Below are 26,708 nucleotides of genomic sequence, written 5' to 3' on the forward strand. Positions count from 1 at the left end.
GTTACTTGTAACCGCGTGTACTGTATCAGGTTATCTCTTTATTCTCGTATCGCGTGTAAAGCCACGTTAAAATCGCGACGCGTGCCGCTTTGATTACGGATCATCAGCTGTTTCTACACGCATGCAACGGTCAAGTTTCAAAATAGTTTAGCTCAGGTTCGAGGTGAGGTGTCTAAATTGCACCCAGCAAGCTGAACTGGCGCTCTAGTCTAGGCGAACAGTGAGGGTAATGTGTGTGTTGCGCAGGGCCGGTTCAGCAAGCTGAACTGCCGCTCTAGGTTAAGGACGATCACGCCGCCCTCAACCCGAAAGTGAAAACGAAAGTGACCCGTTAGCAAAGTAAGGACGAGGGGTGTCGCAGATATAACTGAGGACGCGGGTGGTGAGGGAGATGTCGCCGATGTCTCCCTCTCTATTGGTGTTGTGTCTTCTAAGGAGGAGGAGGAGGTGTTTGCGTGCGTGTGTGTGTGTGTGTGTGTGCGTGTGTGTGTGTGTGTCTGTGTGAAAAGAGCAGGTGAAGGGCTCCTCGCCAGTTCTTGGAGTTTTTGCTCAATAAAATAGTTAGTCGTCTGTTTTTTTTAAGTCCATCGCCTGTATTTACATTCACCCACTGGCAGCCAAAATCCACGCCGTACACTAAGAAGCGTGTATGCACTGTGACTACTTTTATATTGTTGATTAGCTGCTGGGCATTTCACTCTGTCTTGCGCTGAAGGCTGTCAGTTTCGACCAATCGCAGCAGGCTGTCATCGGTCCAGTTAGCACAGATTAGCTTCGCGCTGAGGACGGGTTTGGGAACAAATGAATCGCTGAACGATTCATATGGGAGTCGCTGGGATAATTAGGTAAAAATAAATGCAGATTATAAGACCATCAAAGTGTTTTTTGACCTTGCATGCATATTAGACTGTTGTTGGAGACCCTTACAACCTAAATGTGACCCTATTTCATGTATAATACGGGCTCTTTAAGCATTCATTTAGTTGTTCAAGTGTAAAACGAGATGAAAGTTGTTAGCGCGATCAGTTCCAGCAGGCTAGCGCAGAAACTCCATTGAAAATACTGGGAAGGGCTGCACAATTCTAAAATGAAGATCAGGATTTTCTCACGATTCTGTAGGTGTAAAATTAAGGTTAATATGAGTGGGCTATAATTATTATTGTTTCTCCAACATATGGTAAATCAACAATATTAGGCCTGTGAGTAGGTCTACTGTTGGTTTAAATGCTCAATTTTACATAGACTGTGAATGGTGGACTTGAACAGACTTTAAATTTGTCCTGGTCATTGATGCACAGTAAAGTGAAGACATCAGAATACAACTGTTCATAATTCTGAAGTTGAATTATTATGTTTGAGACATGAATGTCTTTTGTCATTGAAAACATTAATAGACCGTTTTATTCACTGGTAAAATCAGACAATTGTCATTATCAGATTCCCTCCTGCATTATATTCACCATTATATAGGCTAGAGTAGTTATAATGACCCAGTAAACAGTTATTTTCATGCACTGTGTGTTGTAATCATAACTCTAAATGTGATATAATCGTTTAAATAATGTGCGCGCCGGTTTTATTTTCACTGCTGAATGCAGTTCATGTCATGGCTGTCGTCACTTTAAGAAAAAACATACTGTAGATCATACTTCCCTAACGATCCCTCAAAAATCCTTCACAACTTTATTAGCTGTTATTCACTGCCTATGCAGGTTCTGTCCACTAAAGTACACATCATTGCAGGGCACGCGCACGTCCTCTTAGTAGTAATCGAACAGTGCGTCAGACAGAAGTGACATTTCTGGGTGAATTATACCTTATAATATAGTATCTGACACTTTTAACATCATTTGGAGGTGTACATGTTACTGAGCCATTTATATAAAACAATGTGAAGACTTGTGAAACCGCCTTTATGCTTCTCTCCTGATCTTGAAAATAGAATTGGCTGAATCGTAGAAAAGCTGAATTAAGATCGTGTGTAGGGTCAAATCGAGATCGTGATCATTTTCGATTAATTTTGCAGCTCTAACACTGGGGTAAAATAAATTGTCATATTATAAAGACATGGTGTGGTGAAATAGAATTGCAGTGCTTCTTGTCCGGTCTGAGACCCACTTTATATCGTATATCAATCAGGCAGTGAGGATCACTGATTTTTTAAAGAAATGAGACCTTAAACATGGCAATTTTATAAGGGAAAGACAGTTCACTGGAAGCCCTGAGGCTGGCTGAAATGAAAAGTCTGTGTGCATACGTATACCCTATTTTGCCCTCTTGTGTTTTTCTCTCTGTTGTGCATGTGTGGATCATATTTTCGAACAGGAATCAAGTTCCAAGATCTAAACAGATTTTAATCCAGGATCACATGCTACTTGGCAAAATCACACCCACTCTTGCTAGAACTGTTGTGCCAGTCATTGATTCTTCATTGACTTTTTTCAAAGTAAATATATATGTATATATATATATATATATATATAGTTAGTTAGTTAGTGGACTAAGAGTGTCACTTAAATTAGGGAATTGACACTTCATTTATTAACTTCAAATAAAGGTTTATGAAAGAAAGTAAATAGAAATTACTTTACAAGCTGACAAATAAATTGACAAATATCTCAACAACTTACAGTAACTTCAATAAATCATATTAAATAATGTTCCACTTAATAAAAAGTTTATCGGCGACTCGTCCTGTGATGGTCAATCACTGTCTCTTTATACAGAATGATGTCAAAAATAAGAGACATTGCTTCCGTGGAGACATTGCTATTGAGTCATTGCAATAAGAGACATTGCTTCATTCTTCCATGTCGAGGCGCCACACCAAAATTCATCCCGCCACGGCTACATTCCAGCTCCTCATTCAAAACATTCAGTCGTTGTTGTTGTTGTTTTTTTTAATAGCAGGTTATAATCGCACCAAAACATATTAAAAGGCCATTAGCCGTTTCACTTTACTTCAGGATGCATTAATACCGCTCTGTAGGCCTATTAGAGACATTTATAAATGTTCATAGCAAATCTAATGAATGTTGGAGACATACTCGTTACAAAAACGCGCTAAATCGCACTTCAGCAGCGTTTATTTGAGAGCGCACAAAAAATCTGGGCTTGAGCAGTGTGTATTTGAGGGGGCGTGCAAGAAGTTTTGTGCACGAGCAGAGAAAATCGGCACGCGAGCATTCTGACTGCTGCGCACAGGTCATTTTTCTAGTGTCTACATTTTCGGGTAAAACATGTTTGTGTAATGGATGTTAACTTTCATTGACTGTTGACATCATTTGTGGATGTGTTGTGGGAAACTGACTCATTTCGTTGATCACTCTTTGTTGTAAAGGAAAAGCTGTTCTTATTAGCCTTGATTTGCATGTTAATCGAACAATCAGATTCTTTCATTCATTCTATATCAATAATATATTTATCTGTAATAATATAGAGCTGTCAAATTACACACGATCAGTTCAGAAATTCACCTTCATATTCCCTTATGAGGATTCAACTGACTGTATAGAGACATACTGTGTAGTCAAAGAAATATGACACAAATAATAATGTTGAATAATGTAATCAGAATAGTTTTGCAGGGAACAACATGTACAGCAACACCATGATTTATTAGGCAGGAGTCTAAAACAACCATTTTCATTTGATAAAGTCTTGATTTTAATAATTATTTACAAGAAATTAGCCTCGAACAATATTACATGTAATTTATTCGGAAATATGAGAGACGGTGTTTAATTTCCATCTGTAATCAGCAAACAGATGTAATGCAGTTATGTCAAACATCCACCTGTGGTAAACATATTCTCGACTGCAGTCATGCCGATGTAGCGCTCTCTGTGTTCAGCAGATTTACTTTCGTCACTCGTAGGCCAGTATTCAATCCAGGTCTGCTCTCCTATGATGTACTGCAGACTAAAAACAACACAACAGGAAAGACAAAACATTAATGAGTGGCTGATTTAGGGGCCGTTCACACAGAATGCCCTGTTACTCTCCATGGTCGAGTGCAGATACATATATCAGATAAAACTATATGTGGAGATTCGGGTGTCATTACAGCTGATCCGCGCATCTCTAACGCACGCGCACTGCATTAACTATGGCTGAGGGTATTAACTAAGGGCCGTTCACGTCACATCTTTGTATGCGCAAGTTCTTTATTTCTTTTCTTATGCACATATTGGGAGTGACGTGCACACGGCACACCGCGAGTCAAGTGACAATGACTGACCAATCAGCTTCATACTTTGTATGGAATATACACTCCTCTACTCCAAAGAGAGAAATGAAATGAAAACCCCAAACAATTGTTTAATGTAGTTGATCAAAAGTGCCTTTCACGCAGGGGTTCAGCAGCCTTGAATATATTTGTTCTCTTTAAACGGAAACTACTTAGCTAATATGATGCTGAGGTTTACATTAGACAAATACAATTTTTTAATTCATATTTTTAATTACTTATTCATTCATTGTTCTGTCATTTATTTTCAGTGTAAAATTATTGCTTATGTTAAAATGTTTAAAACTTTTATTTTATGAGCCAATAATTGGGTTCTACATAGGTTGTTTATCTAAATCTGACCAATCAGATCGAGCCTTTACTATCTTTATCCCCGCCTTCTAGTAGGAGCTGTGAGCTGAACCTAGAGTTGAAAATAAACACAAGTGCCGAGAGAGGAAAAAAAATCACAGCCAATCAGAATTTCCTTTATTCAGGGTATTTTAATGTCTAAATGTTTGCCCCATGATTTTTTATTTATTTAATTAGCTTAATAATAGATAAGAATATATATTATTCATTCATTTTCTTGTTGGCTTAGTCCCTTTATTAATCTGGGGTCGCCACAGCGGAATGAACCGCCAACTCATCCAGCATTTGTTTTATGCAGCGGATGCCCTTCTAGCTGCAACCCATCACTGGGAAACACATACAGACTCATTCACACTATGGACAATTTAGCCTACCCAATTCACCTGTACCGCATGTCTTTGGACTGTGAGGGAAACCGGAGCACCCGGAGGAAACCCACGCGAACGCAGGGAGAACATGCAAACTCCACACAGAAATGCCAACTGACCCAGCCGAGGCTCGAACCAGCGACCTTCTTGCTGTAAGGCGACAGCACTACCTACTGCGCCACTGCATTGCCCAGAATATATATCACCATTTTATTATTTTATTACCTTTTTAAAGTCTCATATTTGAGTTGATTTTTACCTCTTCAGAATTCATCGTTACATTTCTAACCTGAAGTATATCGTGTGTAAATCTGGACACCTACCTTCCCCCAAGGGTCGGCAGATCAACAGAGTTTCCCATGATGAGATACGACTTTCCTTCAACCAGTCCTAAACTCACTCTGCAACTGGGACGAGCCAAAAAAGATTTCACTTTCCCTTCAACATCCGGATCAGTTCCTACAGGACAGTACAAGTTCAATTTGAGTTTATTCGTATACTGTAGCTCGATTCACAATAATAATACTAATATTTATCTATATATACAGTTAAATCTGAAAAGTTAAGGAGTTGTGTGTAGCAGTATACACATGCGGTTATACAGTATATAGTGTACATCCAAAGGTGATGTCCATGTGTATAATACATGCTCTGTGAAGTGTTTTTGTGTATGAAACTGAATGCATTGTACCCTGATGAACCTGCATTAAACAGGATTCAGACACATTTCTAATGCATTTCGTGATCGGCCTTGAAACACATTGAGGTCGTACCTTCTTTCACCGTCTTCTCCACCTTCATGTGATAGATATCGGAGTCTTGTTTCAGGTCCATCTTCACTAATTTCGCTTTATAAACTGTCAAACGCACATGTGTGTTAATGGCATAAAAAGCTGCACAATATATCGATTCAGCATCAACACTGCAGCGTGTGCATCTGCAATAGTCACGACTTTTTCTGAGCAACTGAAACATTAAGACTGATTTGAGGATGACTTGTCCAGTTGTTCATTCACACGATGTAGAAAATTACCAATAGGTTTTCTCTGAATGAATGAATACAAGCTTTACATTAATGTACTTTTACAGTATCATAACCCTTAAAAAAACTGGGTCGTTTAAAACCAAATTTGGGTCAAATATGAGGAAACATTCGTTTAATGAATTTATGGGAACAACGCCAAATTAACCCAATGGTTGGGTCTGTTCATATCTGACTGAGATTTGGTTTGAAAACAAACCAACATGTTGTTGTTTTTCGAGTGTAAACGAGTATAATGTATAGTTTAAAGTCATTTAACTAGGAGCCATCAACAGTAGAAACTGAATGTGTTTACTGTAGTCCAGGTTGGGTTCACAGGCTTTAATCATGCGCTTCGATTCCTCGACTTGGTTTTTCTTCTGGTAACTGCAGTTTTCTGTGTTCAGAGAAGTCAGTGTTAGTTATTATTCTCAATAACATGAATAAAAATCATAACTGAATGTTTGAAATGGTAATACCTTCAGCACACACACACAGTTCTCCTTTACACAGTCTGTATAGAGCAGAATCTTCCCTTTCAGGGTGGTAGTACTTTTTACAGCGGGCATCTGGATGAGATTTAAACACACACACACACACACACACACACATACGGGTTTCATGTAGGAATGTTAGATGACACTGTAAATGACTCATGATATGCAAAGGAATTTATGAATCTCAATATATGTCATGTGAAAATCAGGGTTCAACACTAAGGATTTTTTCTATTGGCCCCATTGGGCCAGTGGTTCAGATTTTTACTTGCCCTGCCAAAATTTTCACTGGCCCCACCAAAAAAAAGAAAAAAAAAATAGCTATATCGTAGCCACATATTTTAAATAATGTGTCAAAAGCCAAACATAACTTCAGCATACGTTTTCTTCAAAATACAACTGACAATAAAAAAATACTAATAAAAAATAAATATCCAGAAATTTTCCGGAACTTTACTGGTAAATTCATAAAAAAGGTGTTCACACAGACACGGACGTTCTCTAATTTTCTCGGAAAAGACCATTCACACATCCATTCCAAAATACCGGTAAATTCTGACATCAAATTCCGCCATACTCATCATTCTCTCTTCATATAGGCGTATATGTGGCTATTACACAATCATAATGCATCATGATATAGCCTGGTTTGTTTGTTTGTTGCATTGTTTTGCTCTCACTTCAATCAATTCGCTCCAGAGTTTGTTTCAATCGAGCTGAGACCACCTCATTCAGGTTGTCTAGGATCGATTGTTTCGGCGCGGATCCGAGTGCATTTGCAGGATTTATATATGCCAAACGAACCGCGCTAACTGGGGAAACAAGACAGGTTCCGAAACAAACGTCTACAGTAGGTGGGAAGCATCCTATTTGCATGCAATTGACAAACACTCACAGCCAAATTAAACTTTAGTGACAAGGCAACACAATTCTGCCTACTGTCCCGAGCATCTCGCACGCTGGCTCCGGGCCATCGGGCAGTCCTTATTGTCGAGCCCTGACAATATAGAGCTGGGCTATATGACAAAAATTTCCCATCACAATATAAGTCATACTGTATCATATCCTGTGTAAATTCAGTAGATCATATTAGTGCCATCAAACAATTCATCACATCTGAAATAAAAGTTTGTATTTACTTAATGTGTGTGTACTCACTGTGTATAGATATTGTGTGTATATATATATATATATATATATATATATATATATATATATATATATATATATATATATATATATATATATATATATATATATATGTGTACATATATATATATATATATATGTATGTATATGTATATATGTATATGTATGTATGTGTATATATATATATATATATATATATACACATACATACATATACATATATACATATACATATATATATATATATATATATATATATATATATATATATATATATATATATATATATATATATATGTATATGTATATATGTATATGTATGTATATGTATGTGTGTATGTATATGTATGTATGTATGTATGGATGTATATATGTATATATATATATATATATATATATATATATATATATATATATATATATATATATATATATATATATATATATATATATATATATATATATATATATATATATATATACATATACATATATATATACATATATATATACACATATACATATATATACATATATATACATACATATATATATATATATATATATACATATATATATATATATATATATATATATATATATATATATATATATATATATATATATATATATACATACATATACATACATATATACATATACATATATATACATATATATATATAGATATACATATATATAGATATACATATACATACATCCATATACATATATATATATATATATATATATATATATATAATAAAGCTTTTTTTGGATGCGATTAATCGTAATGTCTGGATGCAAGTGTGTGAACACAGTGTGTGTGCGCACAGCAGCTTACCGGGTGAGTAATACTCATATATGGTGACGGAAGCAGGTTGAAGCAAACCCACATTAAAAGTCTTGTGCATTCTGAAGACTAGTCTTTCTGATACTTGATGAGAAACCTAATGAGACAGAAATCAAAGCAGATTCTTTATACGATGCTGTTTTGAATGGCCCTTACATAATTTGGTGGTCTCGTATTATGCTTGTGACGTTATGCTAATATTATCACAAAATATTGGATTGGAGAATTGGGGGAAAACTGTTGACATTGTCTTTTTTTTTTTTTGATTAGCATGTTTTTTTCTCAAATTAGCATGTTATATTTATTTCAGTAATATCTGGCAGAAACACAGCATTAGAGACAGATATGCTAGACTGATGATTTTTAGCTGATTATTTTGAAATTCCACAAAATATATCAAGATAAGGAGAAAAGTAGAAATATTATTGAAAAAATTGGTTTGGGAACTCTGAAATGTAAAAAATAACTATCAATTACACATATTGTGCACTGTAAGTTCTTTTTTTTTTTTTAGGGGCTTTTATTGGGATAGGATAGTGGAGATTTTTTTTTTAAAGACAGGAAAGTGTGGCAGGCGGAGATGGGGGAAGGATCGGCAAAGGACCTTAAGCCGGGAATCGAACTCGGGTCGCCGTGAGCACCTTGGTGCTATGTGTCGGCGCACTAATCGCTAGGCTATTGGCGCCGACCTACATCAACGTTTCAGTTTTTAGATGTAAATGAAGTATGTTTGACTGATTTGCAACTCTTGTTTGTGTCTTACAAACAGCACTTGATTTAGTCTAGCTGATAGAAAACTAAATAAAAGCATTGCAGCTGTACTGAAATACCTTGTCTAAGTAGATGATGAGGGATCCTCGCTCTGAGAGCACTTTATTCTTTTCATATTTCTGGATGTATCTCTCCTTCCCTGTGGACAACTGTAGGCGAGATAAAACAAATCAATCAACAGGTGAAATCATCAGATTTTTATGTCCTGTGTGTGGATGTGTGTTACACAGCACATTAGTTCTTCATCACAATACCTGTTTAAGATCAGCTTCATCAATATCAAATCCTGTTGGCAAGCCAATGTCCAGAATCGTCATGGTGGCGTCATTTGTTTTGTTTTTGTAGCTGTGAATATTGAGAGCAGGTTTTATCTACAGGCTTTGCAGGTCTTTTGCTTCATCTAGTCGATCTGTTTCACACTAGAAGTGCCCTCCTGAGTTCAAAGTATCATTATATTGTAGTTAGGGGTGTAACAGTACATGTGTTCATCCCAAACTATCACAGTACAGAACTGGTAGTTCGGTTCATGCTAATACATCTGAATCCAGTTGGTCCAGATGTGCAGTGACTGTTAGGCTGAAAAAGTGCAGCCACTAAGCAGCTGTTCACAAAGAACGCTTATTTGAGTCTGAACAAGCTGTATGTATAAACACACACACACACACAGCACCACGCAAGCGACACACATCACACTCTCTCTCATTCACACACACACACACACACACACACAAACATAGACAGCACCAAACAATTGACACACACATCACACTCTCTCTCATTCACACACATAAACACATACACACACATACATGCGTGCTTGCTCGCTCGGGAGCGATATTATTAGACCGCCCGCTCCCGTTCAAATTACACTAGTTACCGACCATTCCCACGCTTTATTCGGAAATGTATTCCCGCATTGCAATAAATCTGGTCGGGTCCCGCGGGAATGCAGACCTCTATCCAGAAGTATCGCTGTAACAGCCAAGAGGAGAGGAAAAGTCACGCCAGCAGGTCAAATGGACCACAGTGAGAGAGAGAGAGAGAGAGAGAGAGAGTTTACTTTCATTCTCTCAAATCGCAGTGAAATAGGGGATACTACTGTAAGTGTCCGTGAAAGAGTGTCCCGCAAACACACACACAGTGAAATTGTACAGTTTCTGTGTTTTTAAGCAGTTGGAGCGTTGGAAATACTCGCGCTCGCCTTCCTCGCCATAGTAAGCTATGACGACATAGCGCATATGAGATAAATGACGTCAGTACATAATAACCGGTTATGATTATTACTGAACCGATGCCGACACCGTCTGCATCGTGGTGCATCGAAGAAACAATTAATTTTGAAACCCCTAGTGAATAAAGCCCCGCCTACTATTACAGGAGCCAATCATCGATCGCTTTAGACTGACGATACTCTGGGGGAGGGGCTTGTTCCAGACGTGAGTTTCTGCAGATTTTGTGTAATTTGGATGTTTAGAAATGAAACTAAAGAGACAGCTGTTGTTTATTTTTACTGGTGATTCCGAATATGTAATGTAATCGTAAGCTTGGCAAGCAGTTTTGGAGCATTTGATGTTTACTCATTCAGACAGAATGCCCGAGCATACAAGCCCAAGAGGCATTTCAAAGATGGCCGTCGAGTGAAATGACTTGCCTTAAAGGGACTTTGGCAAAAGCTTGCAATGCCCCGCTTAAGAGTTCTTCTGATTGGTCCACTGCTCTGTAACTGACAGTAATGAGCGCTGCTGCGGGTAATGGTTGAAAGTCTACAAACCGCGGTGCTCATGTGCAAGGAGCTACACACGACGCAAGTCACACACATCTGTCAACCGTGTTTACATAGAAAAACAATGGAAATATAAGATCTCTGTCACATCTCACACACACGTGAGTTCTTTCTTTACACAAACACACACAAGACTGAACTGTTGTTGTGCTGTTGCACAATTACTGTATTCTTTTGTTTTAGGGGAAGGTTGGGCTGAACCTTTGAAAGTTTAATACAGTTTTTTAATGACATGACATTATTTTTCATTATCCTATTTATTTTGTGCTTTGCATTACAAGAAGCTCTTCAGTTCTGTAGCTGATTGTGACGAAACACTTCTGTCTGTTCAGAATAGACAGATAAGCAAGCACTGGGGAATTGTTATTATTCCTGTTGTACCCTACCCGAATCAAACAGTGACCCCAAAAATTAGGGACAAACTGAACCGTGAATTCAGTGTACTGTTACACTCCTAACTGTAGTATATCTCAGAATAAAAGCAATCATGGTAACCATCTACACTAGTGTTCACAAGCATACCACACATGTGGCAACAATGAGATTTAATTGAACTCAGATTCAAAGCACTTGAACAAAAGTGTAAATTATTATAACAAATCAATTGACTGCTAGATATAAAAATAAGCTAATAAGAAGTCACATACAAGAAATCCAGGATGAAGTTGTAAGTTCCATTGGTTCCTGGTTTTGCTAAAAGGAAACAGAAACATTTGGTGTGTTTAGTGAAAAATAAAATAATAATCATTTCAAATGTGTTTTAGGCTTTTCACACTTGAAATAATCGACCAGGTCTATCCTAAACAGAATCGTGGTTTTTCTTGTTTCACATTGTTCATATTTTACCCTGGGTTAACAATGAATCTTGGGTATTCATATGCTGATTTTCACTGCACTCACCTAAATCTGTGCATGAGGCCCACAATCCCTAGTGACAACTTTTCATATGAATAAAATTGTCTATTCTTCATTGGAGTTGCACATTGTTGGTCAGCATTTCACATTTGTTAAGCTTTGCAACTACTTTTTATACAATGTATAAGCTAGCCAGCAGCCAGCTCTCTGAAATTCACACATGGTCGCCCACTGAAGCTAAGCAGGGCTGTACCTGGATGGGAGACCACATCGGAAAGCTAGGTTACAGGGAGTGCTCAACCAATGGTCTGTGTGGGTCCTAACGCCCTAATATATTGATGGGGACTCTATATTGTTCAGTAAGCAGTCTATCGGATGAGATGCTAAACTGAGGTCCTGACTTTCTGTGGTCATTAAAAATCCCAGGATGTCCTTTGAAAAAGAGTAGGGGTGTAACCCTGGTGTACTGGCCATATTTGCCCACTGCTCTCTGTCTATCCCCATATTATAATTGACTTCATCACTGTGTCTCCTCTTCAGCAATCAGCTGGTGTGCGGTTTGGCGCAATATGACTGTCATTGCGTCATCCAGGTGGATGCCCGCACTGATAGTGGACAAGGATATTCCCCCCCAAAAATGTGTAAAGTGCTTTGAGTGTCCAGAAAAGCGCTATATAAATGTAAGGAATTATTATTATTAACAAGCAATGTTTCTGTGATTGTACAAAGCATGTGAAAGTGAGACGCATGATTGGTTGTTGGTTGTTAATCATCTGGATAAACTCAGCTCAGAAAAATGGAGTAAACTCTGCAAAAGTGATGAGATTTTACAACCCAGTGTAAAAGTGGTGGTAATAGGCTTCTAGATTACTATTGTCAAACGTTCCTCTACCTGGGGTTTAGACCGATGATAACCCAGGGTAAATGCAGTGTAAAACATCTTAATGTATGGAAGGTACTACAGAAAGTAAATTACTGTCAATCTTACTTTCAGGGATTTTATCCAATTTGACACTCAGATCAAAGAAAGTACAGTCAGACTTCTTCTCAAACGGTCTGGCGTAGTACAGCGTCAGAACCTGAAAACAGCAGAAGGTCTCAGATTTGAAGTTCATATCATTCAGTCTGGCAACTGTCCATATTAACACTCGTGGACACTCACTGAGAGAATGGCAGATCCGGTTCCTTTAGCAATCACAGTGAAGTCCTTATTCATATCCACCTGTTGAGTGAACACAAACATACATAAGTCATCAGAAACATCAAATCCTTGATGTTCTGACGATTTGAACTGACTGCTCAGATTGTGCTAAATCCATTTTAAAAGGTAGGTAGCACATCCCAGTGACGAAATATATGCTACCAATCAGATTGTGCTACCAGCGTAATCTTGATTTAGATCCGTGTGAGGTGAGGTCATAATCTTGCCCACACCCTAACCCCAACCTCAGAACCTTGCAAATATTAGATTAGATTTTCAACAGGGTCAGACCCTGTGATAGTTATTTAACACTTAGTGAGCTCCTGTGAATAACAAAACACTGTTGTTGCAGCCAATTATAAATGGCGATGAGCATCAGAACAATCATAATACAGCAATTTTGAGCTGGATCAATTCTGATGAGATCAACTACTGTACTTACATTGCCTGATCGTGTAAGATGCACATTACTTCTTTGAATGGTCCATCTGTCAGTCTTTCTTCTTCCTGGCACAACCAGTTCCACATTCAGGTCAAAGTTTTTTAGGTCTTGCACCTGCGCACGGTACTCTGCCACAGCCTGGAAAACCATGATGGTCACCTAGAGAGCACAAACAAGGAATCAAAGACAACAAGGATTGGGAGAAAGCATTTTTAACCTTGATCAGTAGAACCAATCACTTTACAAAATTTATTTGAAAATCAGTACCTGTGTAGTGTCATAACCACCATGACTAGACTTTTGTTTGGCCAGCCACTGCACTGCCTCTCCTGCTGTATCATAGTCTTTGGCCTTCACGAGTGCCAGCACAGCATATGCCGTCGCCTCTATTGAATGATAATGCCATCCAGGTACATTCCAGAACCTACCGTCTGTTTTAAACACAAACAGGACGAGAAACGTTCAGAGATGAAGATTAACATGTCACTACTTTCACTTCATTTCATTATGAGCTATTTATCCTTCTGTTCCAACTTGATTCATTTAAATATTGTTCTCAATGCATCCCAAGTCTTACAAGTTACAGCAAAGTTCTTATGTAACACTTTCATACAGCATCTATCAGATGCAGAACTTACGTGGTTGCCCACTGAAACTAAGCAGAGATGACCTGGTCAGTACCTGGATTGGAGACCACATGGGAAAACTACAGTTGGTTGCAGTTTACAGAGGGCTAATGAGGCCAGCAGGGGGTGCTCACTCTGTGGTTTGTGTGGGTTCAAGTGTCCCAGTATAGTGATGACTAGGGCTGCGTCCGGAATCACCTACTACTCAATAGGTACTGCATTCAGTGACGGCGCAAGCTTAACTGACGCTCTAGGCAAACGATGGTCGTGCCGCCCTCATGATGTTCGTGCAGCCCCTAACAAGATGCCGACTTGGGCGATTGCCCACATTGCCAATTTCTAAATCCCCCATTGACTGCAACTTAATTTAAAATGTAGTACTCGGCCATTAGAAAAGTATGTTCTATCAAGAATGAATGTCAGTAGTATGAATGGATCTCTGGACGTACTACATCCGCCATTTTGTCATCATCACGTGATCTACCTGTACCAGTTGCTTCACTCTCATTCATGAATTCTCTTGTAGTGTATCTTGGGATAGTGCAGCGTTCATCCGATGCACACTTCAGAATTTTGCTGGAAGTAGTAGGTCATCTGGGTACTTCTTTTCGAATTCTATGAATTCGGACATACTACTCGGCTTGCGTATTGTTTTTAGTATGCTATATAATATGGAAGTAAGCAATTTCAGATGCAACTTAGGGCTGCAAACACATATAATTTCAGCATTGATATGGCAATGTGTGCATCTGCGGTAGTAAAAATCTCAGGATATGCAATGTTGAGTTGAGGTTATCCTTGACCTGGAGCCACAATTAAGAACATGAGATTTGTGGAGTCACTGCAGAGTGACATAGCAACAGTATATTAATACCTCCCTCTTACTGTTAGTTTGCTATGAGGGAATGATGCGCAAAAGCAATCCCCCTGTCCTACTCAATATTCCATTTCACTTGAAAAGCATTAAAATACTGATATAAATAAATTGTGAGCAACTATACAGCTTCCATGTACAAGAAAGGTTATCTTTTGTTACTTTAATAAAGATTAATTTTATGGATGTTTTTATATGGAGAAAACAGTGTTATGTTACATTTAATTATACAAATTCTGTACCCGAATACTGTTAAAGTTCCCGGAAACCCATAAAGCACTTTTATCTCTTTAATCTGTGGTATTTATCTATGCTTATAATTAGTTTATTGTATTTCATCCAGTTCCCTACAGCAGTTGTTCCCAACCTTTTTTTTGCCTGAGTCCCCCTTTTTTTCAACCACCAAACACAGATGGTGGTTGAGGAGATTCCTCCCAAATGTGTAAAGCACTTGGGTTAGAAAAGTACTATATTATTATTTCAGTCTGGTTTATTCTAATGTTCAATGTTTTTCAACATTTTTTTGACTTGTTGGTGTTACTGACCGTTTCCTTTGGTGGAATGCTTCATCAAGATTGCTTTATCAAGACTGTCAGCATTGGCCAGGGCATAGGACGTCAACGCAACTGCATAAGGATTGGTCAGTTTCGGAAGCTGACCTTTCAAGAAAGCAACAGCCTTCCTCATACTTTCGTGTAGACTCTATAAAAGAGTGTGTATGATGTTAAACCCAAAAGGAAGAGTAGAAAAATGCAACTAACTATTAAAAGGTAAAGAGGTATACTCACACCAACTGCTCCCCCACAGATCTCTTTGCCCTCTTGCATGGCAATCAAGACAAATGCTGTCAGAGAGACATCAGTGTTTTGGCCTTCTATGCCACCCTGGAATAAAGCAAAAGTGAACAGAATATTACACATTTAGAAAATTCTATTCAGGATTAAGAAATTCATTTAAAAATAGCTATCTTAATGGCATTCAATTTACCATAATTTCCCTGTGATATACAGGTTTTTCCTCTTTAAAAGAGCCATCTGGTAGTTGTTTGTGCATAATCAGCCACTTGAGCGCGCTGCAGATCACATTTTCCTCTATAGCAATAAGCTTACTTGCCATTGCGAAGACTTTAGCCACATATGCTGTCAGCCTTTAACAAATCAAAAATCAAACACATGAATAATTAACAAATGATCATTGTTACAAGCATAAAATTCATAATAAATAACACATGCGATGTCAAACTGGACATGCAGACAAATGTAGATGAAATACATATATTTTACCATGTGCTACTTTCTGTTTCAATCCAGAGAGCGTAAGATCCATCAGGTTTACGGAACATTAGCTGCCCTTCATAACCTTAATGTAGAACAAATTTTTATTTTAATGTCCATTTCAAGATTCGGGAGAGCATCTTAGAGTGCTTTTTCATTTTGATTCAGATTCTGCTTATCTGTTGCATCCTGACCTGTTTTGATATGGTTAATGGCAACTTTACGGCGGTCAATGCCAACATATTCCCACTGATTGGTGTTGTCCAGGTAATGAGTGGCAATGAAAGGTAAAGTCATAGTGACCATGTTCTGCTCTCCACATCCATGAGGCTGGATGATAAGTTCTCCCATGAAGCTTCCATTGATGGCCTGCTCAATCGACTGACTGATTTCTTCACCTAGATGAAGACAGAAAGCAAAGGCATGCCCCTAAGAATCGCCAAGTAAGTGACACGATTACATAAACCTTTATTATGGACATAAAGGCTAGAGCTTCTGCATGCTTTAGACCAAGGTTGCCCAAAATCGGTCCTGGAGGGCCGGTGTCCTGCAAAGTTTAGTTTCAAGCCCAACAGCCCAAGACACACCTGGGCTAATCAAGCTCTTGCTAGACTTTCAAGAAACATCCGTGCTGGTGTGTTGAGGCAAGTTAGAGCTAAAATCTGCAGGACACCAGCCCACTTGGACTGAGTTTGGGCACCCCTGCTTTAGACACACAGATACATCAACAATCAGCATTTGAACCATCACTTAACATCACAAAATGGACTTTAAAGTTGACTAAAACAATAGCAATAGTAAAAACAAGTGATGAACTGCCACAACACTGCTGTAACTTCTGAAGTAGAATCTTAAAGGGGGACGCACACCAAATGTGGCAATGTTTACAATTCTAAAATGCATGGTGCAACGCATCCGGTGAATGACCCCCTTAGGGGCTGTTCACATATTGCTTCTAAAAAAACATTTTCTTACCAGTAACTGTGATGTACGAGTTAATGGGTGTGCCTGGAACCTGATCTGCTGGTATACCAGATTGAAGAACTAAAGGTTTTTCCCCTGTTCCATTTGACATAAAAAACAGAGAATGTAGAGGAAGAGGCATGAACAGATTTTGTACACTTTTGCATTATAACTAAGCTAGAATGACTAAAAATGTCATTGAAGTAATGTTAATTGAAGCATAATGTTGTTGTGTGATTCACAGTAAATCAAACCTTTTTTGGCCGGATTGAGCTCCAGTTTTTTGCTTCGATATTTAGACAGCACACCTTCAGACTGAAAGAAAGAGAGCATGTTAACTATCCATGGTACACTACTTGATCTATTCAAACGTATGAGAAAGATCTAACATATTAAGTCCTGAAACTGCATCAGACGTACCACCACCTTCAGGGTCTTTCTAACTCCATCTTCATAATCTGATATTGAAGCTTTCACCTCAATATGCGGACTTTCCAGTGTCATGGGAACAATCACAAATGAAACGGCTACGCTGGAGTCTTTGTCAACATTTACTGTTGTTCTGTATTTCCCTTTCTTACTGGCGGCACTGCAAACACCCGCTGTCTCTAAAAACTCCACACGAACCTAGTGAAAACAGCAGGAGACAAAAATCCCTTCAACATTTAAAGCAGGGGTGTCCAAACTTTCTTTAGAGTGATTCACAAATTCACAATGGTTTTCAGGAATTTGACTCTGGTATAAAGGGTTAATATGATGTGTGTGGTTTTCATTAATAAATTCTGAATGTCAAACCTACCTTCTTCAGGTGTTTGGGGGTGTAGTTGTGAATAATGGCCTGGATTTCCAGTTGTTCACCCCGTACAGCTGAGTAAGGCACTTTGAGGTCAATGAAAAAACTCTTAAAAACGATGATTTCCTCAGGTTCTGCCACACAGATGCCTTAGAGGAGGAACAAACCCACATAAAAAGGTTTTAAAGCACTTGCTCCTGTATAAATATGGTGGCTTTTTTTTTCAGAATGTGTATTCTGGGTTTGAAGAATCACCTTACCATGTGTTGGTGACAGGCTGATAGCCAAGACCTGCCAGGTAGTAATAGAGTCTTTCAGGTACATCACTTTGTCCTTGCTTGGTTTTGAACTGGGTTATGAGAAAGATATAAAATGTTTTGTTGTGTTAACGGTTCAAATCAATCAAGATCATGTGGCTTATTTGCTTTTATATGCTAAGGGTCATGTTTGATGCTCAGTTTACAGTCTCAAAGTCTCCCTTTACCTACCATTTGTCACAGAAATCAAACTCCTCCCAAAGCCAGCTCTCAGGAAACTGTGAGCGTGATGTAATTTCATCATAGTCTTTATAATCCCCTTCTTCTTCCTCACCTTTTGTAATGATAAATGTCAGAATATACTTTTAAGACCACACAGCACATTACATTGTCAAGCATTGTTAAGTTATAAGCAGGGCCAGACACAATCTGTAGCTAGTCTGCAGCTAGCTCTCGGCAACTCTCAGATGGTTGCCCACTGAAGCAGGGCTGCGCCTGGTCAGTGCCTGGATGGGAGACCACATGGGAAAGCTAGGTTGCTGCTGGAAGTGGTGTTAGTGAGGCCAGCAGGGGGTGCTCAACTTTCAGTCTGTGTGGGTCCAAACCCCCAGTATAGTGAAGGGGACGCTATACTACTCAGTAAGTGCCGTCTTTCAGATGAGACATTAAACCAAGGTATCAACTCTCTGGTCGATACCTTGTCCTACCAAAATGTCCTTCAAAAAAAAGTAGGGGTTTAACTCTGGCATCCTGGCTAAATTTGCCCACTAGCCTCTTGCCATCATGGCCTCCTAACCATCACCATATAGCTTCATCAATCAGCTGGTGTGTGGTGTGCAGATTGGCATCTGCACACTGGTGGTGGATGAGGAGACCCCCCCCCCCCCCCCCCAACGTGTAAAGCGCTTTGAGTGTCTAGAAAAATACTATATAAATGTAAGGAATTATCATTATTATTATTTCCTATTTCTGCACAGAATTTTGTTAAAAAAAACTGTTTAACATTAGGGTTTACAATGCAAATCAAATTAGATCCAACTTATACCTCTGTAATCTCAGGAAAAAAACGCTCATCTATTTTGCAATGTGAAAGTGTAAAGTACTGTATTTTTCTGTGATGCACTCTTAAGATATCTTAATCCGTGAAGATACTTACTACGAGCCAGAATCAGCTCCTCCTCTTCGGTCTCTTTCTCTCTGTGGTTTTTCACCTCTTTGCAGCAATGCAAGAAGGCTTTGACACACTCTTCTCCATCTATGACGTATGATGCTCGCCGTTCACATGTGTAGCCAATTCTGTTATTCCTCATCCCGTCATAGCAGCATGGCCTGAGTTTTTCAGAGTATTGGCCAGCTGAAAAGACAATATTAGTGGAGAGCAAATACAAGAACACTGTGAGAACTACAGGTGTGAAGATAAATTTCTCTAAAAAGTGGACTGTGTCCTATAAAGAGAAAGGTTCAGGATCTTCAGCAATAAAAGCCAAGAGCAACCTCTCTAATTCGAATGGTGGACCCCAATAGAAATAAACCAAAGGGATTTTTTTATCCTGAAATTTGTATGAATCAGTCTTATTTAATTTCTTTGTATATTGATTTAAATTAAACAAAATTCAAATAAAACAAAAGATCAGATTGGTTAATTGAGTCCATTCTGAATATAGACCCGCTTCTTACCAAGAGTTGTAGTGATTGTTTGAAGACTCTCAGATCTCCGTTTTCTCTTTGGAGGGGCTGGGCACTCAGGCACTAGAGGACAATTCATTGGATTTAATTAGCTTTTTTTTTGTAAAAAAAATATATATATATCAAATTTAATAAACCAAACAAAAGTCATTTTAATAAATTGACTTCACATTTAATATATTTAATAGAGTATTTTAAATTTCTCCTATTTTAGAGGGATTACCTCTGTGTAATGGTATTGTAAAGAAGAGCAACCAGAAAGCAAAGCGTCTGTCTTTGTGTCAAAAGCTCAAACCTGTAGTCTAATATCAAACCTTTTTCTGCATGAGTATGCAGAACAACTCTTTGTCCAAGATCTTGCCATTTAAAAACTAGACAAATGCAATGCTCTACTTAATTAACCCTCTACAGATGATCCTAAAAGTGGCAGAAGGTCTTGCCCTCAACCAAACCAAGGTCTCATCTTCAGTCAGCCATGTTACACCCTTCAGTGTAGCCAGAATCACAGTCAAAGTTCAGACTGAATCTGGAGCAGAGCTCTATAGGTGGATGTTATAGGTAAGATGTCTCAGCCTCTACAGATGATCCAGATATTAGCTTCAAGCAGGGGCACTGCTAGGGGGCTTGGGGTTGGTGGGTTAGGACGATTCTAAGGCCTACTTACATCTGCGACAACCAACCCCCTTCCCAGCCCCTCTTAGTTTTCATCCGCGACATCTTAGTTTGCAAAAACCCTTAAACAAATGCATTTGGTTTGTCCAGTGTCATTGTGATGCCCTACATTACATGCCTGCTGCTCAACCACTTGCTCCTAGTGGCCAGAATCTTATTTACTGTTTGATATTAATTTTGAATTCTGCCACTGGGGCTACTGCAATGCTCTGTTGCTGGAAATTCCAGGCCAGGTTGGACTGTGCTGGTATGTACTGCACAAGTGACAGTTGTAAGTAAAGGACACCGTACATGCCTTCGAACACCTTTGAAACCAATATAATGTTAACTGATATGCAACTATGCAGATTGCGCTCTGGGGTGCGGCAGAAATTTAAACAGCCGACTCAAAGAGCCATAGCTGGGCGCTTTGGAAAGCCACCAGCTTGCGGCACTATTGTGCATGCCCTGATAGAAATGTATGTTTACAGTTCTAAAATATATGGCTTGTCATGGTTCTGAGCAGTGCAGCACATCTGGTGTGCAACCCCCTTAAGCTCCTTAAGATGATCCAGATAGTCGCTACTGATCTCATCTTTAGTCAGCCAAAGAGGACCTACATTGCACCCTGCTGATTTCAACAACTTACCCCAGTTGCTGCCAGAATCATATTTAAGATTTGACATCAGCTTTCAAGTAGCCACTGGCGCTACTGCAATGTTCTATGGTTGTATATCCCAGGTAATGTGACTAAACCTCTACAGTTTCTTCTTCAATCAGACAAAAAACATCCACATTAGACCTCACTTAACCTCTCACTACCAGTGGCAGACATAATTCTGTTTTAGCCTAAGTCCTGGGTTTTCCAGGCAAAGTAATTAAGCCTCTGCATTTGATCCAGTAACTAACAGCAGGTCTAGCCTTCAATACAGGATATATGTCAGTCCACTTTTTGTCACCACTTAGTTTTGGTTCTAACTACTCATCAGACCTGAGCCCTACCTTATATTTTCAGTTAATAAATCTAATGTGATCAGGTCATCGATAGCTGAAGGGAATGGGGGAACCTGTTCTGGTGTCGGTTCCTCCTGCAGCGTTGGACTCAAAAATCAAACCAGCATCACTAAAAACACCCATACTGTCTTTTCCACCTCCTCCAGTACAGCCAGTATCGTGCTTCTCAATGACATCCCAGATCTAGAGGGAGGAAAACACATTTGTTTTGGAACACTTTTGTCAGAAACAGTCATGATCTGTTTTCATTATAATGCCCAGAGACCCTTCACCTTTGTCTGAGTGAGTCTGTTCTTGTTAAGGACCTGCACAGCCTTGTCAACCACCACCAGACCAACTCTGGCTCCAGGATCTCCAGTTATTTGCAGATTGACTTCATTTCCTGTTTCATAGGTATTCTTCTTTTCCATCACCTCGAGCTTGAGCTATAAACGAGAGATAATGTGTCAGAAATACAGACTTGGCACATCAAACATTTCTTGTGATGGTTGACCCACCTTCCCCATGCACGTGTCCTTCACGTCGACCCAGACTGAATCAGACACCACCTCATCTGAGCCCACATGGTAATAAGCCACAAAGCGGAAGGACGGCACCATTTCTTTTGTCACAGTTAAAGACAAAGTGACTAGAGTTTGTCCTTGCCTCTTAAACCTTTCTGCTAGAACAATCTGACCTTTACTCAAGATCTAAATAGTAGGTAGAGAAATCAACACAAATTATTACACACAAACCATTTCAACGAATACATGTGAGGAATAAGAAATGACGTGAATTATTACCATGTAAGTGTAATCTTGATCTCTGACTCCTGAACTTTGTCCAGTGATCAGATTAACTGTCATTTGATCCCCGATCTCAAACTCTGCAGACTCAATGTTGATATGCAGGTAGTTTTTTGAGTCGCGTTTGGTTTTGTAGGCCTGAGCTGTCATTGTTTTCACTGCCTGCTGTTCACTGGTAAATTCTGTATTTCTGGTCTTTGCCTTCAAAAACAATATATGCCTTAATTTTGATGTAATGCGTACAGTATTTGCTATTGGCTTGTTAAACATCTTTCAGGTAATCCATTTTCCAATAAAACTGGCTGAACATCAGTGCAAATGAGACAGCAAGTCTTACAGTGATCTTCAATGTAGAGGCTCCTCCAGGAGTGTTGACTTTCACTTTCACAATGCCATTGGATCTGGTTCTACCACTGACTCCTCCCTTTCCATCAACCAGCACCTCCACTTCCACATCTTCAGCAGGCGTCTCATCAGGATTTGTTACATAAACCTTTTTTATAACCCAGAGCAGAAAATGCTGAAACATCAGTTCTGGGAGATTACCTGGTTTGAAATGTTATTTGAAATAGCATTTACGTTAAGTTGCTGTTGGTGTTGATGGTAAGCTTGTGAAAAAGTTTAAGTGTGCTTTCACACCTGTGAATCGATTCATTTGTTTCGAAACAGGGATTAAAATTGTTACACTGTTGCTCTTTGCGCTTGGTGCGGTTCACTTTCACACGGCAAAGTTTCTAAACGAACCAAAAGAGCTAAAACAAGTCATGTGTGAGTAAACTCTCCTCACATTGGTCAGAGTTCAACGGTTTATTTTTTGGAGGGGGGGTTAACTTATATGAATGGGGGGGCGGATAGGGGTATTTGACAGGGTGCGCGCGACATGTCTGAAGAGAGAGGAGAGATGCGGTGTGGAGGGGTGAGAAGGGTGCACGATGTATTTGAGGACCGGGGGGAGACGTGCGATTTCCAGGAGAATATCACTCGTTTGCGGGCATTTGGGAGTCTCTGTGCATTTGCGGGAGACTCCTGGAACTTCTGGGAGACTTGGGATGTCTGGAATGACCTTCCGCCCTACTCATAATTCTCTCTTTATGTAGCCGTATGCCTATTACATATCCATAAAACACTGTGATATAGCCGGGCTCAGATCGTATCGCTTTCAAACTAAAATCGATCTGCTCCAGAGTTTGTTTCAATCGAGCAATTTCAATCGTTTCAATCGACCGATTGTTTTGGAGCAGATCCAAGCGTGATTGCTGGATTCACATATGCCAAATTAACCGCGCTAACTGGGCAAACGAGACAGGTTCCGAAACAAATGTCTAGGTGTGAAAGCACCCTAAGAAATGCTTCAATTTATTTCTGACACACATTAAAGGCAACTGGAAAACCGCAGACAGTAAGGGGGGGGGTTGTGTGGTGATATGGGTGTCACGGACAAAAATAAAGAGAGGGACGGGGGGAGAGATTGGGGGGCTCCTAACAGTAATTCTAGGGGCCCCAAAATGGTGTGGGCTCTTATAACAGTCCTAACTTTCCCCCTCCCAGGGAAGTTAGCTCAGGGAGTTGGGGCTGTGTCGTGGAATAAAGTGAAGAGTGGGGTAGGGGGGCCTAATATTAACTCTAGGGGGCTCCAAAACGGCGTAGGCCCTTGTAATCATCCTAACCCCCCCCCCCCCCCCCTTCGCCCCCTGACTCGAGGATATATATTGTGTGACTACACATGAAACAATCGCCAACAACACTGTGTACCAATCGCACAAGAGAAGTCAGAAATCATTTCAAACAGAATGATCGCTGTCAGGTCCAGATATTGGCATTGGTGACATATCAGTGATATTTTTCTGATTATGTCTTTGATAGTTCACACTGCACGATTGTCGCTCACATGCGATTTCAGGAATTTGTTGGCAATTTTACTAAACCTGTTGGCGGGTGAAAAATAGGGCTAAATCGTTCAGGGAACTCGGCATTACATTACAGCACTGTATCATTTTTTGCTGGTGGACATTTATTGACTCTTCAGTGAACATCAAATATGGTATATTTTACCAGAAAAGCCAGACTGACAATTGTTAAAAAAATAATGGGTAAAATATGTTATACCGAGACACCCAGGGGCATTCCAGGTTTGAAGAACTGTGATGTTCTTTTGTAATGGATGGTGTACGGAGACGTCACAATCTGAATGCCTCTCTTTTCCGCTTCCACCATTTCACTGCCTGAAACACACATGTTTGATTAGCCTCTCACACACAATCACACACATAAACACACAGTATCTGTCGAGCCTTACCACTTTCAGTTAAAAGATTGACTGAAACATAGATTGATTTTCCAACCAGATCTTTTATGTTTTTAAATGTCTTCGTGATCATCTCCCTGGTCAGTTCTGCAGTTCCAACTCCATTCACAACCTACACACACACATACATATATAAATAATGGGGAAAAAGCACACAATATGTCAATTTATTGAACCATAAAATTATTTTAAGCATTTAGGATTGGCAACGCATGCATAGTGCATCAAGAAAGTATTCACAGTGCTTCTCTTTTTCATGCACAGTTTATTTACTTATTTATGGACTTATTCCAAAATGCCTTAAATTCATTACTTACTAGTGATGTGCAGCTCGTCTCATAATCGGGTTGTGGCAAGTCATTAAAAACAAAATAAAATGTGCATGTATGTTGCGTGTAATTCTCCATAGCCTATATTACGATTTGGGAATATCTATTTTTATATTTTATTAAGTTCCTTGATAAGGAAACCTAGAACATAGCAAAGTAACTTCCATGATGCCCCCAAGCGTTTGGCATCAAGTAACACGTAACGAAAGCACCAAGCAGCTCCCACTGCCAGCAACAAAAACTGAGATATAAAAGTGAAGATGGAAGACGAGGTGCCAGAGAAATTACGGTCAGGGATTAACATCATTAAAAGAAAAACGTTCAGACTGCTAAATCTAATGTTTGGAACATGGATTGGAACCGGTTTTCAGAAATAATTGCAGCAGGAGTGCTTGTGTAAAAAAAAAAATACAAACACGAGAGCCACAAAACGGGCACTTCCTTATTTTTTGCCAGTTTACAGGTGGATGTTTTCAAGCATTTTCAGGTTTAATGAAAGTTTTTTTTTATTTTCATTTGCATTACACTGCCTATAAGTCTAATTATTGTTCGCGGGTGCGAGGCAGGATGTAAAAATAGATACTGTGGTGCGGGGAAGGCTGGGGCAGGTCAAATAATTTCTTAAACGCAAGACCTGTGGGTTGGAAAAAAACCTGACCCATGCATCACTATTACTATTATCTAAAAATCTATAAAGCCTTCACATAAAATTTGGAAATAGTGAAGCTGCAGATATACTGATGCACTGTGTATATATATTAAACAACTCTTATATTTTTCAATGTACATTAAATTATTTCAAAATGTATACCAAGCAAAAACTAAGTGTGGACAATATCTTTTTAATCCCAACATAAATTGTTTATTGTCTCTCACCGGAACTTTTTGCAGAGAGTTCACAATACTTGTTTTCGCCGCACCATCCATCACACCAAACACTACAAACGCATTTCCATCCATCTTCTTTCCAAACAGATACCTATGAAAGCATATGCAGTTACTACTGTAAGAACTGAATGATAACATTAATGCTAATATTTCCACTGTCATGATTTCCAGCTGGAATCCCAACAAGCTCCACTAGAGGGCAGAATCCTGCTCCACTGATTCACACCCAGACTCCATTACACATATGCCTTTGCACTGATCACCTCCACAGCTGACACACATCATCTGGACTATTTAAGACTCTTTCTGTATACACCCCAATTTCCTCATTCACATTCCCTACAATAGTGAACTAATATAGTCCACTTGAAGGGATGAATGAAAGCGAATGGGTGAGAGAACTGGACTGGATCCTATTTTGATTGTGTTTTGCTGGTTGATAAATTCGATTATGAACTTTTTGAAGTGATTGTGACTGTAATTTAGCCCATAGCAAGCTGTCTATTAGTAATGAAACAAAGTACTTTGGTTTTGGTCGTGTATACAAATATAAATTTAATTCAATAAATATTTTATTTTAAAACTTACTCTGGTAGGATTCAGCTACAGATGCAATCTTATGGTCAGACACGGAAATTCATATGGCGCGCAAACTCTCACAGTGCATTATGGGTATTCTCTAGTCATCGAGTGTTCAAAAAGCCTTCTGTTGTGTGATTTTTG

The 26,708-nt window shown here is 39.0% G+C and overlaps 1 protein-coding gene across 1 annotated transcript in view; it reads right to left on the reverse strand.

The window, feature by feature from the left end:
• Positions 1-3,552: 3,552 nt before the first annotated feature.
• c3a.2 (complement C3a, tandem duplicate 2) overlaps positions 3,553-26,708 on the reverse strand; it is a 29,716-nt gene continuing 6,560 nt past the window's right edge. The window contains exons 8-41 of the mRNA XM_056455802.1: positions 25,974-26,076; positions 24,760-24,880; positions 24,570-24,685; positions 22,801-22,956; positions 22,461-22,664; positions 22,176-22,367; positions 21,951-22,103; positions 21,732-21,861; positions 20,005-20,076; positions 19,484-19,681; positions 18,559-18,661; positions 18,331-18,419; positions 18,077-18,219; positions 17,698-17,904; positions 17,532-17,592; positions 17,290-17,373; positions 16,509-16,712; positions 16,324-16,399; positions 16,028-16,187; positions 15,829-15,924; positions 15,586-15,742; positions 13,808-13,971; positions 13,541-13,699; positions 13,060-13,119; positions 12,886-12,976; positions 11,690-11,735; positions 9,514-9,604; positions 9,319-9,408; positions 8,480-8,585; positions 6,469-6,558; positions 6,306-6,386; positions 5,742-5,825; positions 5,292-5,427; positions 3,553-3,921 (exon numbers count right to left, since the gene is read on the reverse strand). Coding sequence (XP_056311777.1) covers positions 3,780-3,921; positions 5,292-5,427; positions 5,742-5,825; positions 6,306-6,386; positions 6,469-6,558; positions 8,480-8,585; positions 9,319-9,408; positions 9,514-9,604; positions 11,690-11,735; positions 12,886-12,976; positions 13,060-13,119; positions 13,541-13,699; positions 13,808-13,971; positions 15,586-15,742; positions 15,829-15,924; positions 16,028-16,187; positions 16,324-16,399; positions 16,509-16,712; positions 17,290-17,373; positions 17,532-17,592; positions 17,698-17,904; positions 18,077-18,219; positions 18,331-18,419; positions 18,559-18,661; positions 19,484-19,681; positions 20,005-20,076; positions 21,732-21,861; positions 21,951-22,103; positions 22,176-22,367; positions 22,461-22,664; positions 22,801-22,956; positions 24,570-24,685; positions 24,760-24,880; positions 25,974-26,076 — 4,165 coding nt within the window. The 3' untranslated portion in view covers positions 3,553-3,779. The remainder of the gene's footprint in view (positions 3,922-5,291; positions 5,428-5,741; positions 5,826-6,305; positions 6,387-6,468; positions 6,559-8,479; positions 8,586-9,318; positions 9,409-9,513; positions 9,605-11,689; positions 11,736-12,885; positions 12,977-13,059; positions 13,120-13,540; positions 13,700-13,807; positions 13,972-15,585; positions 15,743-15,828; positions 15,925-16,027; positions 16,188-16,323; positions 16,400-16,508; positions 16,713-17,289; positions 17,374-17,531; positions 17,593-17,697; positions 17,905-18,076; positions 18,220-18,330; positions 18,420-18,558; positions 18,662-19,483; positions 19,682-20,004; positions 20,077-21,731; positions 21,862-21,950; positions 22,104-22,175; positions 22,368-22,460; positions 22,665-22,800; positions 22,957-24,569; positions 24,686-24,759; positions 24,881-25,973; positions 26,077-26,708) is intronic.

This window comes from Danio aesculapii, chromosome 1 (assembly GCF_903798145.1).
Source record: "Danio aesculapii chromosome 1, fDanAes4.1, whole genome shotgun sequence".
Taxonomy (NCBI): Eukaryota; Metazoa; Chordata; class Actinopteri; order Cypriniformes; family Danionidae; genus Danio; species Danio aesculapii.